Raw genomic sequence first — 18,011 nt, forward strand, 5'->3', positions numbered from 1 at the left:
TTCCTTTCCTCGGAGAGGTCACAGCCTCGTAGAACAAAGTGATCTAACAGGTGATCTATGGTAGCTCCAAGGAGAGGATCACTTCTGGCAGCAGACAGCCTTTAGGAACACAGGGTCTAAACCCAACCTGGAGGGGTAAGAGGGAGCAAGAGAGCAGTCCAGTCCAAACGAGAAAAAAGAAGGAAGCAGCAGGAAATTATGAAACACAAATGTCACATGGCAAACGCTATCAACTGCCCAGAGGTTCCAGATACAATAAAAAACAGAATTGGAAAGACATGGTAAAGCCAGACAGAAAAGGTTTCTAAATACCTTGTGTAAATACCTATATGTTGTTTTAAATAGTGGCTTACAGTAAGAAACTGACAGAACTAGGAGCAATGAGGCAATGAGACTCAGTCAGGTACAACAATGGGACTCTGTGGGTGGCTAACTCTACACTGAAGAAATTAAAGAGAAAAAAGGTAAAGGAATTAAACTGAATCAAGCATCAGAAAAAATCATTGCACAAAGGTTGGAAACATGCAGTAAGTTATTTTCCCCAGACTTTTTACAAGATTGCTGCAAATGGTAGAGATAATCAAAAAGTGATTCATGACAGATTAATGATCTGTACAACTTTTTTTTAAAGATTACTTGTTTTATTGGAAAGGCTGATTGATATACAGAGAGGAGGAGAGACAGAGAGGAAGATCTTCCATCCGATGATTCACTCCCCAAGTGAGCGCAACGGGCCGGTGCGCGCCGATCCAAAGCCAGGAACCAGGAACCTCCTCCATGTCCCCCACACGGGTGCAGGGTCCCAATGCATTGGGCCGTCCTTGACTGCTTTCCCAGGCCACAAGCAGGGAGCTGGATGGGAAGTGGAGCTGCCGGGATTAGAACCAGCACCCATATGGGATCCTGGGGCGTTCGAGGCGAGGACTTTAGCCGCTAGGCCAGGCCCAAGATATATACAACTTTTACAGATACCTGCCTGAAAGATTACTCAAGACGGGCAGAGAATGAACTTTTTTTTAATTGGCTACTTAAGTGGTGCCAGCAGAGTGGTGCAGTAAGCTAACACTCAGTCCTGTGGTGACGGTGTGTGTCCTGGCTGCTCCATTTTCCATCTTGCTTTCTGCTTGTGGCCTGGCAAAGCAGAGGACGACGGCCAGGTTCTTAGGACCCTGCACCCCACATGGGAGATCCGAAAGAAACTCTTAGCTCCCAGCTTTCGATTGGCTCAGCTCCGGCCATTGCAGCCACTTGGGGATTGAACCAGTGGACAGAAGAACTCTTTCTTTCTGTCTCTGTAAAAATCTGCCTTTCAAATAAAAATCTTTAAAAACAAACAAACAAACAAACAAACAAAAAAACCTCTCAGAACCGGCACGGTATCCTAGCAAGCACAGGGATCCCATATGGGCGCCGGTTCTAATCCCGGCAGCTCCACTTCCCATCCAGCTCCCTGCTTGTGGCCTGGGAAAGCAGTCAAGGACGGCCCAGAGCACTGGGACCCTGCACCCGCATGGGAGACATGGAGGAGGTTCCTGGTTCCCAGCTTCGGATTGGCGCAACACTGGCCCGTTGCGCTCACTTGGGGAGTGAATCATCGGATGGAAGATCTTCCTCTATCTCTCCTCCTCTCTGTATATCTGACTTTGTAATAAAAATGAATAAATCTTTAAAACAAACAAAAATCAATCTCAACAAAAAATGAAAAATAACAAATGAATTACTCAACTAAGTGACACACATTATTTTAAGCTTTTATTAAATGTATAATCTAACTTGGCTTCAAATGACACCCAAGACAGTTATTCCCATTTTAAGCACATAGCAAGCGAGGTATGTATGCACAGGCCTTAGATAGGAAACATTAAGACTTAGCCCAAGTATTAGCCTCTTTAAATACATGCAATTCTAAAGCTGAATTAATCATCTCTGTGATTTAGAGCTTTATGTACAATAGGCCAATTATAACTATCCAATCCACAATGGTATTTCTGCTCATTGTACAGGTCAAAATAATCAAGCCCAAAGTTTTGGAAACTGTACATGAAAATCATGGAAGAAAACATTTCTATCTTCTGAAACAGAACCCTCTCTATTACAAAAAACAAACAAAAAACAAAAAGCACAGCCTTCCAAATATGATGCTAAAGTTGTGCTGTTTGGCTGAAGTAGGAAGCATTTGCATTATTTTTTTAGTCACACTAAACCTTTCTTGGAAGGCCAAAAACTTAGCACCAGAAGAATTAAAATCCTCAGTGAAGTATGTGAAACAATGTATACCAACTGACAACATCACACAGGTTTCCTATACCGAAGGCACTTCGAAGTTTCTGTAAGTTGGCACTGTATGTGGCACAGCTCATTAGGCTGGCACCTGTAATAACAGCATATCATACAAACATTGGTTCCAGTCCCAACTATTCCACGTGCAGTCCAGCTTTCTGCTAACATGCTTGAGAAAGCAGCAGCAGCCAGCCAAGCACCGGGCCCTGTCACCCATGAGAGATCTGAATGGAGAAGCAGGCTGCCGGTTGTGGCCTAGTCCAGCTAAAGCCACTGGAGTCATTTGCAAAGTGAATCAGTAGATAGAAGATCTATGGGAGATGTGTCTCTGTCTCTCCCTCCCTCTTGGCATTTCCAATAAAAATTTTAAAAAAATTTAAAGTCCTTAGAAACAGGAATGAAAAGGTAATTTTATTCTTTGCAAAATATTTTGGAATACATAAATAGTTTTTCAAAATATGCAGTCTTCCACAAATTTTTTGAAGATCCCTCATATGGACTTCAAAATTTTGCACCAAAATACACTTCTCATTCCATTTTACACAAACTGTTTAATACCAGTGTATATTTTCAAGATGACTTTTGGGATCCATCTCACTCTTGCTTATTAAAATTGTAAAATATACACTATTACTTTCAGGGCCCATGAAAGAATACAAGTGCCATTGAGACTTCCAGGTTTGCCACATCCACTTACAGGAAAGACCCTGCTTCTCCCTGGACCAAGACAACCCTGCCAATGCCTAACACTGTCAATTTCCTCCCATGGCCACAAGGCCCCATGGGACAGACTGGTCCTCCCACCATTACCAAAGCAGTGCTGAAAACAGGAAGGGGTGCAGCTGAACTCCAGCCAGCCTGACTACAGCAATAACTCTACTGTACCTGAACGGAACTTGTTACACGTTACCCAGCCCATTCTAGTTGAAAGTATTCTCAAAAGGAATCAAACTGCAGTCAGAAAGACACCAAGCTATTTGCAAATCACATCAAGTTACCCTATATCACTTTATTCCTCCCAAACAAGACAATATGTAAAGACAAGAAAAGAGGGAGAAGAATACCATAAACAAAATAAAAATTTAGAATGGATCCCAGACTGGTTAAGTAGGAGAAGGAGACGACATCCTAACCCTAGATATATATCTTAAATAGAATTTGGGAAAAAAAAACTGTCAAATATGTGATTCAGAATGTTAATTATGGGACTAGTGATAACGGCAGAGTGGGTAAAATGGCTGTCTGCGGCATCAGCATCCTATATGATCAATGGATCATGTACCATGGATGCTGCTCCACATCCCTGCTCCGGTGCCTGGGAAGGCAGAAAAAATGGCACATGTCGTTGAGTGTAGAGGAAGCTCCTGGCTACAGGCTGGCCCAGCCCAGCCATGGCAGACATTTAGAGGGAGACTAGAGAATGGAAGACTTTTGTCTCCTGCTCTCTGTAACTGCCTTTCGGGCACATAGTTGAACCTTTTTTTTTTCCCTTAAAAAAAGAAAAAATAGCCTGTAAATCATGAGTATTTGTTTTGCTATCTTCTCATAAAAAACTGCAAGATGGTATTTTTTATTTTCTTAATAATTATTTGAAAGGCAGAATCTGAGCAAGAAAGAAATTTTCCATCTATTGAATCACATGTCAAATGTCTTGGACTAGGTCACTCTATTCAGTTCTCCCACAGGGGGGCATAAACACAAGTAGCTGGGTAATCATCCACTACCGTCCCAGCAGCATCAGCAGACAGCTGGAGCTGAAGCCTGGAGGGGCTGAGATCTGAGCCGCATCTACTAACAGACAGGTATCACAAACAGTAGCTAAGCATACCACAGTGCTCACCCCAGATGGCACTTTTAAATTTTCTTAATTTATTGTGGTCAAGGAAATATGGGCAGAAATGATCACTCCTGGGGGAAATATTAGAGAACACAGAGGACAGCTCACAGTCAGCTTTAGCTTCAGTAAGCACCCTGGGAACACCAGAGAATGTGAGCATCTCCAAGTGCAGCTGTGCAGCAGAACCGACAGCTGCATTACCTACACTCATGATTTCTTTTTAGCGAATAAACAAATAAGATTTGAGTTGTTACTACAGCATAATCCAATCCATCCTATTTATCGCAAAGCTCATTTAAAATATGCCCTATGTCAACCCCATCTTCCAAACAGTCAACATTTTCATCATCATTTTAAGCAATTTAAGAAAGCCTAGAGGGCCGGGTGTCGTGGCCTAGCAGCTAAAGTCCTCGCCTTGAAAGCCCCAGGATCCCATATGGGCGCCGGTTCTAATCCCGGCAGCTCCACTTCCCATCCAGCTCCCTGCTTGTGGCCTGGGAAAGCAGTTGAGGACGGCCCAATGCATTGGGACATTACACCCGTGTGGGAGACCTGGAAGACGTTCCAGGTTCCCAGCTTCGGATCGGCACGCACAGGCCGTTGCGCTCAATTGGGGAGTGAATCATCGGATGGAAGATCTTCCTCTCTGTCTCTCCTGCTCTCTGTATATCTGGCTGTAATAAAATGAATAAATCTAAAAAAAAAAAAAAAGAAAAAAGAAAACCTAGAAATGCCAGTGGGGCAGGGGAGGGATCTGATTTCTAACCTACACCAGTATTTGAAGAATACCTAATGCTGAGGAGCAAAAGTAGCAAGTGATACAAAAGAACCATAGATAATATTCAAGCCTTCAAAGTACCTCATGAGTCCACTTGTCACATAAAGACAAACATAGCTGACAAGCACCATCTGTTTAGCAACTGCTGCTTCAGCCTGCAGAGCCCAGACCCATGAAGTCATCTCTAGAAATGTCCTTCACCTGACTCCACGAAGAGCCCGAGGCCCACTTCCCCAACAGGGCCAGAATGCTTAACACTGGGTACTTCTGTAGCAGCTATAAAACAGTCTTTACTAACAAGATATTAATGCATACAATCTTATTATAAATTTTTTAAGGCAGAACTGTACAAACTGCCAAAAGAGGCCTCACTGAAGCAACACATGCCTTTCTCTGGGAACGGAACAAGAGTGGATACTCAAGCCTCAAGTGGAATTCACACAGCTCCAAAAACTACTACATAAAACACAACTACCCTCCAATAGCTTGGCTCTCTCCTCCTGCCCACCTTCTTCCATAAAGCAGGAGACAAAACAATAAGTAACTGCAGATTTACATTTTCTTACATTTGCCATCAGAACTGAAAACGGCCAAAGCTTCCGATGTTCCCCAGCCTGGACTATAAATCACAGTGCTCAGGATAAGACTGTACTGTCGATTCTACCTTTGTTCAAAAGCAAGACTATGGCTATCCAGGCTCAGAGTAAAACTGTGTTCAAAGAAGTATCTCCCATTCAAGAGGCACAGGAGACCATCCTGTGCTGGCATACTGGTATAGTTAACACAAATTTGCCATTCCTGCCAGCTACTGGCACACACTGGCACAACTGAAAGCCAGGACAGGGTGTGGGCTGGACCCCGCAGGACCACAACACGCGCAAGTTCACATAAGGGCTGGTGCTGGAAGAAGGCGAGGTTGCGCTGGGCTGCAGCACCTGATGCTAAATGCCAAGACTTGGGAGCAGGCCATCTTAGCCTGTGCCAGAGCACCCGATGACAGGTGCAAAACCCAGGGCTGGGGAGCAGGCCTAGTAGGGGAACCTCTGGAACTATACTGCTGGGCTGCTACTACCACAGACGAGCATGAGAGCTGGGAAGAGGGATGGTTCAGGCTTGGCAAGGTTGCTCTGACTGCTGGTAAACACAAGGGGCAAAGGGAGCAGGCCAGCCCAGCTAGACAGCAACACCAGCTGTCAAGTGCGAGAAACTGCTGCAACTCATGTAACGCTGACCAACACTCTGGCAGGTGAAAAGATCTGGGGCTGGGAGCATGAGAACCAGGGCTGGAGGTGGGCCAGGTTGGACAAGGCAGCAACACCTGTTGGCATACCTGAGAGCCAGGTCTGGAGGCAGGGTGGGCTGAGGTAAGCCATGGCACCAATGGTATGCAAGAGAGAAGGATGGAATATGGGTTGGGCCGGGCTAGGCTGCAGCAGAGGCTGGCATGCACAAAAACCAGGGCTGGGGACAGGTCTAGTGGAGGTTATTGCAGGTCACCCTGACTAGGCCACAGCATCACTGGTATGCAGGAGGTATGGGGCTGGGGTGAAAACAGCTGCATCCCACCACTATGTGCTTTAGCTGAAAACTGCACCTGACCCTGCACTGGCTGGTACATATTAAGAGTCAAGTCTGAGGTCACCCCACACAAGGTTTCTTGAGAGCCTTCTCTCCACCCCAAGCCACAGGGAAAATCATAGTACGTGTGGTCCGATCCTGGACTGCATATATTGGGATGGGGCCTCCTCAGTTGCTGATGCCTGTGCAGTTAACAGCATGTCCAGATGCAAACAGGGGACATATGGGCCAGCTCATGTAGGCCAGCAAGGGACATTAAGTGCCACGTCAGAGAACAGAAATCAAAAAAGGTTGGACAATTCTCCTGGCCAAGCTTTGCTGCATGTTCCTGGATCTGTGGATACACTAAGATGGACTTTGTCAACCAGCAGACCTTGGGAAGATTTCCTCAACCCTGCAGCATAACAACAACTTCTCAGAGCTATCATTTGACACAAGGAGCTGCCTCTTCCTCATCCTCCTCCTCCCCCATGCACACAGGAGAAAACAAATATAAATTGAAACATAAATTTGTCCCACCCACCATCCTACAAACCTGACCCATCACAGTCTAATCAGAGGCCCACATGAGATTATATTCCTCTTAATTACCTAAACAATTAAAAAAAAGAAAGAAACTGCAGGCTCTACGCAGTAGCCTAGTGGCTAAAGTACTCACCTTGAACATGTGGGGATCCCATATGGGCGCTGGTTTATGTCCCAGTGGCCCCACATCTCATCCAGCTCTCTACTTGTGGCCTGGGAAAGCAGTCAAGGACAGCCCAAAGCCTTGGGACCCTGCACACACGTGGGAGACCCAGAAGAAGTTCTTGGCTCTGTATTGGCTCAGCTCTGGCCATTGCGGCCACTTGAGTAAAATCATTGGATGGAAGATCTTTTCTCTGTCTCTCCTACTCTCCTGTATATCTGACTTTCCAATAAAAATAAATAAAACTCAAAAAAAAGAAGACTAAAAAAAAGAAATAACAGATTATAGTCAAATATAAAAACAAAATTAGAACTAAGAAAATATTCTTCATTTGGAAAACAAAAGATGTTGACATTCCCTGCATCCCAAAGGTTTCTGATCCTGTTCCCCTCTAACATAGATGCTGGGAGTCAGCAGGCAATTAAGAGGAGAAAATATTTGTTCATCAGTGCACTGATATCCTTTACATAAACCCTCTAACAAAACAATAAGCACCTACAAAATCAGAATAGACAAAAGGGTAGGTGAAGTCAGAGCCTGCAATGCGGACATCCTGCATGGGTTTCTGGCCCTAATTGCCCGGGGAAACCAATGAAAGCCCAAATAATAGGGTGGGCCTTTGTCACTCATGTGGAGACCCAGATGAAGACCCAAATTGCTTAGGATGGGGGAACAAGTTGATATGATGGCATGGCAGACTACTGCTCCACATGTGTGGACAGCATCCCAGACGGGCACCGGTTCATGTCATGGCTGCGCCACTTTCCATCCAGCTCACCCTTATGGCTTGACAAAGCAATAGAGAATGATCCAAGGCCTTGGGACCCTGTAACCACATGGGAGACCAGAGGAAGCTGCTGGTTTCTGGTTTCGCATTGAGTTAGCTCCAGCCACTATGGCCATTTGAGCAGTAAACCAGCAGGTAAAAGATCGCTCTGTCCCTTTTCTCTGTAAAATGTGCATTTCAGGATATGGTGTGATGACTCAGTGGCTAAAGTCCTCACCTTGAAAGTGTCAGGATCCTACGTGGGTGCCAGTTCCTGTCCCAGCTGCTCCACATCACTTCTAGCTCCCTGTTTGTGACCAGGGAAAGCAGTGAAGGACAGCCCAAAGCCTTGTGACCCTGTAACCTGTGTGGGAGACCTGGAAGAAGCTCCTAGTTCTTGACTTCGGTTGGCCCAGCACTGGCCATTTGCAGCCACTTGGGGAGTGAACCAGTGGATGGAGGATCTATATCTCTCCTTCTCTCTGTAAATCTGTCATACCAATAAAAAGAAAATAAATCTTGAAAACCAAATTAATTGATCTAACAATTTTAGGAGGAAACCCATTTAAACTCTGATAATACTCTGCACTTTTAAGTACTTTCTAGCCCTTGGCAAGGCCGTGATCAAATGCATAGAGTGCTTCTATGCAGCTGAAAACAGTCTAGAACAAGGAAAACAATCACTGCCTTCACACTCAAGAGCCTGGACTCGAGCCCTGAATACAAGTTAAGCACACTTTCTCAATGCTAAAACACACTGAATCCTGAACGCACACTGACTCTATGCAGTTCAACTAAAGAATACATCCAGTGGGCCCGGCGGCGTGGCCTAGCGGCTAAGGTCCTCGCCTTGAAAGCCCCAGGATCCCATATGGGCGCCGGTTCTAATCCCGGCAGCTCCACTTCCCATCCAGTTCCCTGCTTGTGGCCTGGGAAGGCAGTAGAGGACGGCCCAATGCATTGGGACACTGCACCCGTGTGGGAGACCCGGAAGAGGTTCCTGGTCCCGGCTTCGGATCGGCACGCACCGGCCAGTTGCAGCTCACTTGGGGAGTGAATCATCGGATGGAAGATCTTCCTCTCTGTCTTTCCTCCTCTGTGTATATCTGGCTGTAATAAAATGAATAAATCTTTAAAAAAAAAAAAAGAAAAAAAAAAGAATACATCCAGGGCCTGGCGGCGTGGCCTAGCGGCTAAAGTCCTCACCTTGAAAGCCCCAGGATCCCATATGGGTGCCGGTTCTAATCCCAGCAGCCCCGCTTCCCATCCAGCTCCCTGCTTGTGGCCTGGGAAAGCAGTTGAGGACGGCCCAAAGCTTTGGGACCCTGCACCCGTGTGGGAGACCTGGAAGAGGTTCCTGGTTCCCGGCATCGGATCGGCACGCACCGGCCCGTTGCGGCTCACTTGGGGAGTGAATCATCGGATGGAAGATCTTCCTCTCTGTCTCTCCTGCTCTCTGTATATCCGGCTTTCCAATAATAATAAAATCTTTAAAAAAAAGAATACATCCAATACTTCTGAAACTTTAAGACACTCAACTAATACTACTGGAGTAGCTGCTGTCTCAACGCTCTGACTCACCATTAAAACTGTGAAAATCCTAAATTTATTGCAGATGTTTTTAGTAATAAAAGTTGACTATAACAGAACTTAGGGAAGTTAGCAACAGGACCCATATAAAAATGAAAATGTAATTAGACTGTTTTCCCCCAACTAATGCTAATCCTCTACCTCTTAAATGTGTACACACACACACACACACACACACACACACACACACATTTAAATTAAAGGTAAAAAGTGCCTCTTTTGTGGGCAGTTTCTTTTTTAGTAAGTATGTTGACTTGAAAGTTGTGACAGGCTGATCATGTGGCATAGTGGTAAAGCTGTAACCTCTGACGCCAGCATCCCATAAGGACTATCTACTTCTGTCTGACTCTCAGATAAATAAAAAATAATCCTTAAAAAAAAAAAAAAAGAAGCCAATTGTGGAAGTGGCAGGTATTTGACCTACTGCTTCAGCTGCTGCATGCAATGCTTACATCCTAGAGTGTTCCACCCAGGGAGGCAGGGGAGGGCTCAAGTATCATCCAGTATCACAGGACCAGCCACACGTGTGAGACACCCATCTGAGAGACAGACCATCCAATGCCTTGGCTGCTGCAAGCATTTGCAAGACTGAACCAAAAGATCAGAGATTTGTCTATGTCTCTCTGCTTTTCAAACAGTAAAATAAAAATAAAAATAAATAATGATCTAAAGGAAGAGTAACAGAGAGAGGTAAACAGAGAGATCTCTTATCAGCTAGTTCACTCTCCAAACGACCTTTTGAAACCCCACTGTATAGGTTAAGAAATTAATGTTTCCCCATAATAGTATTGCCCACTTCCCTATCCCCCTGAACCTTTTTTTTTCTTTAACTGTAATTAACTATGAAAAGATTGTCAACAACAACACAATAAAATAGATTATAAAAAAAAAAAAAAGAATTTTCCTATTTCCAATTTTGGTATTTTTACAATACTATAAAAATGTAAACCATTGATCTACATATAATTTAATTTGTATTGAGATTAAAATTTAATACGCAATATTTTCAAAAAAAAAAAAAAAAAAAAAGAAATTAATGTTTCCCAAAACCCTTAACAAAAGCCACATAGCTGTTCAATGTCAGAGAAAGAAAACAGACACAGATATTCTATTCCAAAGTCCACAAGCTGGGCCTGGCGGCGTGGCCCAGCGGCTAAGGTCCTCGCCCTGAACGCCCCAGGATCCCATACGGGCACCGGTTCTAATCCCGGCAGCTCCACTTCCCATCCAGCTCCCTGCTTGTGGCCTGGGAAAGCAGTCGAGGATGGTCCAGGGCTTTAGCACCCTGCGTGGGAGACCTGGAGGAGGCTCCTGGTTCCTGGCTTTGGATCGGCGCGCACCGGCCGTTGTGGTCACTTGGGGAGTGAATCATCAGAGGGAAAATCTTCCTCTCTGTCTCTCCTCAACTCTGTATGTCTGACTTTGTAATGAAAATAAATAAATCTTTAAAAAAAAAAAAAAAGTCCACAAGCTTTATCACTTATTCTACTGTGAACACGATAGGAATTTATTCTGTACACCTCATGTAAAGCGTAAGTGCATGGGTGTAGGCATTTACAACTTGTCAGACAATAAATTATTATGCTTAAAGTGCCTCCATCAGGCAATCCTCTCAAAATGCAGGCCATGAGCCGATTCTGTGGTGCAGCTAATAAATCTATAGCTTGTGGCACTACCATCCCACATAGATACCTATTCGAGTCCCAGTCTCTCTATTTCTTATTCAACTCCCCTGCTGATGTGCCTGGAAAGCGGCGAAAGACAGCCCCTGAACTCACATTCAGGCCCAGGTGAAGTTCCTGGCTCCTGACCAGCCCAGATCTGGCCACTGCAGGCACTTGAGGAGTCAACTGGCAGATAAATGGAATGTCTCTCCATCTTTCTCTAACTATGCGTTTCAAATAAATAATAATAAAAAAAGATCTAACCCACATTAACTGCAAGCTAACCATAATCACTGTCCAGTGTCAATGGATGACAGAGCAGACCTTACAAGAGCTCCGAGCAATCCTGATATGATGACAAACCTTGGTTGACTCAGATCCAGAATTTTACATTCAAGAGAACAGATCTCATTGCTCATAACAGTTAAGACCAAAAAAAAAAAAAAAAACACTAGATAACAAGACCCAACTGATATTTATGTAACAAAAACTTTACACCTCAGCATCCACAAAAAGCATGACAAAAAAAGGCAAAGCATCAAAACTCAAGTTCTTGAGACAAATAAAGCTTCCTTTCAATAAACTATCATTGAGATACACATAGGATAACAATCACAACTGGCTATTAGATGTGCTGCAGTACGTTTCGTAAAATAAGAAGAAGGCGCAAACAAAACATGACACGTGATCACGCCAGCGATCCACAATCCAGCTTCTGATGTCAATAACTGAAAACTCGTTTGTGAGCCTAGCATATATGAGATATGATTTAGGAATGGTGTTGAATTACTGCTTTCTTTGTGCTGCTTGGGTAAAAAATTAAGAAAAAGTATCTATTTGCAGTGAATCATTCCAGTTTTGGTCCCCCAAAAGGCTTTCAAAAATATCCTCTTATTGCCAATTCCTTGTCAAGTTATCGTAGCATACATACCTTCCTCCTATCGCGTCGTCTTGTGGTTGGGCCCCGGCAGTGTTCCTCTGTGAACGTCGCAGTGACCCCCCTGGATTGTTATTAGGCCGGTTGGACATTGGCACCTCTCTCTTGAAGGGACATACCCTTTCTAGACACTACCATTCACTGAAAGAAAGAACAGGTAAAAATCAAAACTTATCCAATGTACATCATACTGCAAGAAAAAAAACCAAATCGTAAGAAGAACATTCTAGGTAAATAACTTGATCTTACTGCAGTCTTCATCAATGCTGCACTGTCTTATTAAGCTGTTAAGTCTCAATAATGGATCTGTTACAAAATGTCAGGAATACCAAAATCAAAGCATGTGGATCCAGAACTCAGAAAATTAAGATTTTTTTTTTTCAAGGAATAACCAAGGAATTTCAATTCAAAAAATCAAAGCACAGTTACAATATGTCTGCTCTCTGCTTCCTGAACTGCACAAAAACAAGCACTGTACCTAAAGTCAAACCCCTCAGCTTTAGCTCTGGATAGAGAAGGTAGTAAGTATTCAGGGAGTCTGTCACTGTACAATTAAATCACAGCCTCTCAGCCTCAAAATTCTGTCACAGTTTTAAAAACAACATATGTCATGCTAACTTCATTTGTGGGAACAAATGAAACAGGAAATTCAAAGCAAGTTGCAAGATCATATGTCTTAATAGTGAGATAAATCAGGTCATGTACAGAAACCTGGACAACCTCATCAGGTAACGTGCATGTAAAGATCAGTTCTACTGAGCAAACCTTCCTTGGACAACCTAGCTCTAAATTTCATAAACCTCTTCTGTGAAACCAGCACATTATCTACAATCTGTTCAGAAAGGAGAAGTTGTGAAAATAGGTTATAATCACAACAACTCAGCTCAAAACACAAATTGAAAGTCCTATATATAAGAACTTAACAGATAAATGGCTGATACTCAGGACACCAAAACAAGAAAACATGAGTACATGTCTATATCAAACTTTTCACAAACTTTCTTAAGCTTCCATTTAAGAAATCTAAAAATTTCTTTCTTCATTACTTCTATTGAAGAAGGAAAACAACAAATAATGATGTGATGTAACATTCCAAAAACTGGAGGAACATAAACTAATCATTTAGTGCCACTGAAAGACTTCCTTTTCATTTCTATGTTGAACTAAGTAACGTAGCAAAGGGGTATTTGTCACACATGTTCACACTATTTGAATAAGCTCTGATCAGAAATTTCAAATCACTAGTTTAAGTTCTGTATTGCATAAAAACACTACCAAATAATGGGCTAAGCAATAGCCTATTGGCTGAATCCTCTGCTTACATGCACTGGGAACCCATATGCATGCCAGCTATTCCACTTCCCCTCCAGCTCCCTGCTTGTGGCCTGGGAAGGCAGTCAAGGAAAGCTCAAAGCCTTGAGACTCTGCACCTGCGTGGGAGACCCAGAAGAAGCTCCTGGCTCCTGGCTGCAGACTGGCTTAGCTCCAGCCATTGTGACCACTTGAGAAGTGAATCAGAGGATGGAAGATCTTTCTGTATCCCTTATCTCAGTACATCTAGCTTTCCAATGAAAATAAGTAAATCTTTAATATATATATATATAAAAATTACTGGACCCAGCACGGTAGTTTAGTGGCTTATGTCCTTGCCTTGTATCTGCCGGGATTTCATCTGGGCACTAGTTCATGTCCTGGCTACTTTACTTTCCATCCAGCTACCTGCTTGTGGTCTGGGAAAGCAGTAGAGGACTGCCCAAAAAGCCTTGCATCCTGCACCCATGTGAGAGACCCAAAGTAGTTCCTAACTCTTGGGTTCAAATCAGCTCAACTCTAGCCATTGCGGCAGCTAAATTTTCAATTTTCACAATACACAAAAGTATTTTTCAATTAAGGATGGCTGTCACACTTATCTGGCACCCTGATTCTCCAGAAATTCGGAAGAGTGTACTGGGAAATTCAGCTCTCCTGGTGGTACTGCACATGGAACAGCTGTACTGAAAGAATTCACTGAGAACAGTCTTCTCAGAATTTCGCTGAGCAGTTTCACGACTTTGAAATGATACCCCATCACCATTTCACTTGGATCTTAGAAGCATGAGCAATAAGACAGCACAGTGCTGTATGTAAAGAACTGGCAATTGCTAATGTTGCCAATTCTTATCTGCCCGCTATCCAGTATCCACTACGCTGTCATGGGTGTAAGTGATTTAAACGAATATAACTCATACACTTACTGTGACCTACAGCTACCATTATAACCTTAATAACCTTAAATAATTCCAAAATAATCTTAGACTTGTTAGTAATTTCTTGAAATTTAAGAGTGGAAGAATGGCAAGAACAAAGTGGCTCATCTACATGGCAACTGCTTTTACAGCACAAACCTTAAGGTAACAAGGATAGATTCCATTAAATTTGTTTCCTTCAAAGTATATAAACGACTAACACGTGAAATATCATTCCCTCTTCCAGATACCAATAAAACCAGACAGCTAGGGCAGGCACTTGGTCTAACAGTTCAGGTACTGGTCGAGATACCCACACATCCGGGAACAGAGTGCCTGCATTCAACCCTGGTTCTGATCCCAGAGCCAGCTTCCTGCTGACGAGCATGGAGGAGCACGGGCTGTCTCAAGCAATCTGGTCCCTGCCAAATACGCAAGAGACTGAAATTGGGTCTCTGGCTCTCAGCTTTCTCCTGATCCAGCCCAGGACTCTGTGAGCATCTGGGGAGTAAATCACAAGATGAGTCTCTGTACATGTGTTTGCTTTCTCTCTTTTCCAATTAATAAAATTTTGGGGAGTAAACCATTGCATGGAAAATCTTTCTGCATCTCTCCTCTCTATAAATCTGACTTTCCAACATACATAAATTTTTAAAATTAAAAATATTAGCTTGGGCCGGGCGGCGTGGCCTAGCAGCTAAAGTCCTCGCCTTGAAAGCCCCAGGATCCCATATGGGCGCCGGTTCTAATCCCGGCAGCTCCACTTCCCATCCAGCTCCCTGCTTGTGGCCTGGGAAAGCAGTTGAGGATGGCCCAATGCATTGGGACCCTGCACCTTTGTGGAAGACCTGGAAGAAGTTCCAGGTTCCCAGCTTCGGATCGGCACGCACCGGCTGTTGCAGCTCACTTGGGGAGTGAAACATCAGATGGAAGATCTTCCTCTTTGTCTCTCCTCCTCTCTGTATATCTGACTTTGTAATGAAATAAATAAATCTTTAAAAAAAAAAAATATTAGCTCAAAACCTGAAAACTTTCTGCAAATACTACATGGTGTGTATAAGCTTTTATCCTTAAGATTTACTCAGTTTTGAGCCTGGCACAGTGGCCTAGCAGTTAAAGTTCTCACCTTGAATGCGCCAGGATTCCAAATGGGCGCTGGTTCTAATCCCGGCAGCCCCACTTCCCATCCACCTCCCTACTTGTGGCCTGGGAAAGCAGTCGAAGACAGCAGAAAGCCTTGGGACCCTGCACCTGCATGGGAGACCCAGAAGAAGTTCCTGGATCCTAGCTTAGGATCGGTTCAGCTCTAGCCATTGCAGTCACTTGAGGAGTGAATCATCGGATGGAAGATATTCCTCTCTGTTTCTCCTCCTCTGTGTACATTTAAAAACAGATTTACTCATTTTTATTTTGAAGGCAGGTTTTACAGAGAGAGGAGGAGAGATAGAGAAGGTGTTTCCACTGCTGGTTCATTCCCCAAATGGCTGCAACAGTCAGAGATGAGCCAATCTGAAGCCAGGAGCTTCTTACAGGTCTTCCACCTAAGTGCAAGGTTAAGGACTAGGGTCATCCTCCACTGCTTTACCAGGCCATAAGCAGAGAGCTGACTCAGAAGCGGAATAGCTGGGACACAAACCAGTGGCCATATAGGATGCCTACATCACAAGGCAGAGAATTAGCCTGTTGCATCACTGTTTCAGTCTGTTTATTTGTTGTTGTTTCTTAATGTATATCATTACTAGAAAAGCAATGTATCTTTGAGTTGTTTCTAAGATAACGCACTAACTGACCCTTGAACTGCTCATGACTGGACTAGATACTTGTTTTCCTTCCTTGCTTTTGACTATCTGACCGGAAGTTGCTATCACATCCTAATTTTCTGTGGTTAATTTTTTTAAAAGACTTATTTATTTTTATTACAAAGTCAGATATACAGAGAGGAGAGACAGAGAGGAAGATCTTCCATCTGATGTTTCACTCCCCAAGTGAGCCGCAATGGCCGGTGCGCGCCAATCCGAAGCCGGGAACCAGGAACCTCTTCCGGGTCTCCCACACAGGTGCAGGATCCCAAAGCCTTGGGCCGTCCTCGATTGCTTTCCCAAGCCACAAGCAGGGAGCTGGATTAGAACCGGCACCCATATGGGATCCCGGAGCGTTCAAAGCGAGGACTTTAGCCACTAGGCCACCACACCGGGCCATGTGGTTAATTTTTAAAGATGTATTTGATTATTTGAAGGTCAGAGATAGATGTTCTGTCTGTTGACTTACTCCCAAAATGCCATCAGTACAAAATCCAACTCCCCAGAAGCCAGGAAGTAGGAACTCCCTCAGGGTCTCTGTGAGGGTGGCAGGAAGTCAAACATTCTAGCTGGGCACCATGTGTATTAACAGGTATGCCATGTGTATTAACACTTAGCTAGGACTCTAATGAGTATTGCAGTGTAGAATGTGGGCAACTGCCCTGTTGTTAAATACTGGGGTTTTTTTCCTTGTTTTTTTTTTTTTTTTTTTTTTTTTTTTTTAGGATTTATTATTTTCTTCTTTCATTTGACAGCCAGGTTTACCAAAAGGAAAAATAGAGAGGGGGCCCGGCGCCGTGGCCTAGCGGCTAAAATCCTCACCTTGAATGCCCCGGGATCCCAGATGGGCGCCGGTTCTAATCCCGGCAGCTCCACTTCCATCCAACTCCCTGCTTGTGGCCTGGGAAAGCAGTCGAGGACGGCCCAAAGCTTTGGGACCCTGCACCCGCGTGGGAGACCTGGAAGAGGTTCCTGGCTTCAGATCCGCGCAGCACCGGCCATTGCAGCTCACTTGAGGAGTAAATCACCGGAAGGAAGATGTTCCTCTCTCTCTCTGCTCCTCTCTGTATATCTGACTTTTGAATAAAAATAAAATAAATCTTTTTTAAAAAAAAGAAAAACAGAGAGGATCTTCCATTTGCTGGTTCACATACCAAGCAGCCAAAATGGTCAGAACTGAGCTGATCTGAAGCCAGGAGCTAGGAGCTTCTTCTGAGTCTCCGACATGCATGCAGGGTCCCAAGGCTTTGGCCCATCCTCCACTGCTTTCCCAGGCCACAAGCAGGGAGCTAGATGGGAAGTGGAGCAGCCAGGACACAAACTGGCAGTCATACGGGAAGTTGGCACTTGAAGGCGCAGGATTAGGCAGCTGAGCCATTACACTTGCTGAGAATTGGTACTTGAAAGAAAATCTATTTGTGCAATGTGCCCCCTTAGTTTCTTTGGCATTTCATTTAAATGCAACTGTTCAAAGAAACTTGATTTACCCTAAGGCTATGAATCCAGAGGCAAATATCAATAGTGAAACACAATTTGCAAAGCACTGAATCCACATAAGTGTGCCAAAGACCCCATAAACCACTGCAGCATTCCTACTGTACAGTAAGAAAACAAAAGTATTCCACAAGTAGTAGTCTCAGGCAACAAGTAATGGCAGCTGGGCCTGAAAAGAACAAGAAAGAAATGGCATCCAGGGGCCAGCACTGTGGCACAGCAGGTTCAGCTCCCTTCCATTGCACCTAGGAAAGCAACTCAAGTTTGGGCCCCTGAACCTACAAAGAGGACCTTGAAAAAATTCCTCTCTCGGGCCTGGCCCAGCTCGTACATGGCAGCCATTTACAGAGTGGAGACGCACACACACACCATCTC

At 44.1% G+C, this 18,011-nt stretch overlaps 1 protein-coding gene across 18 annotated transcripts in view; it reads right to left on the bottom strand.

The window, feature by feature from the left end:
* The window catches only part of TRIP12 (thyroid hormone receptor interactor 12), a 127,537-nt gene that overhangs the window by 85,985 nt on the left and 23,541 nt on the right, over window positions 1-18,011 (bottom strand). For all 18 annotated transcript variants that reach the window (XM_058665088.1, XM_058665086.1, XM_058665085.1 and 15 more), the window contains exon 2: window positions 12,113-12,259. In XM_058665088.1, the coding sequence (XP_058521071.1) occupies window positions 12,113-12,210 (98 nt within the window). In that variant the 5' untranslated portion in view covers window positions 12,211-12,259. The remainder of the gene's footprint in view (window positions 1-12,112; window positions 12,260-18,011) is intronic.

The sequence above is a fragment of the Ochotona princeps genome, chromosome 5, assembly GCF_030435755.1.
Source record: "Ochotona princeps isolate mOchPri1 chromosome 5, mOchPri1.hap1, whole genome shotgun sequence".
Lineage (NCBI taxonomy): Eukaryota > Metazoa > Chordata > Mammalia > Lagomorpha > Ochotonidae > Ochotona > Ochotona princeps.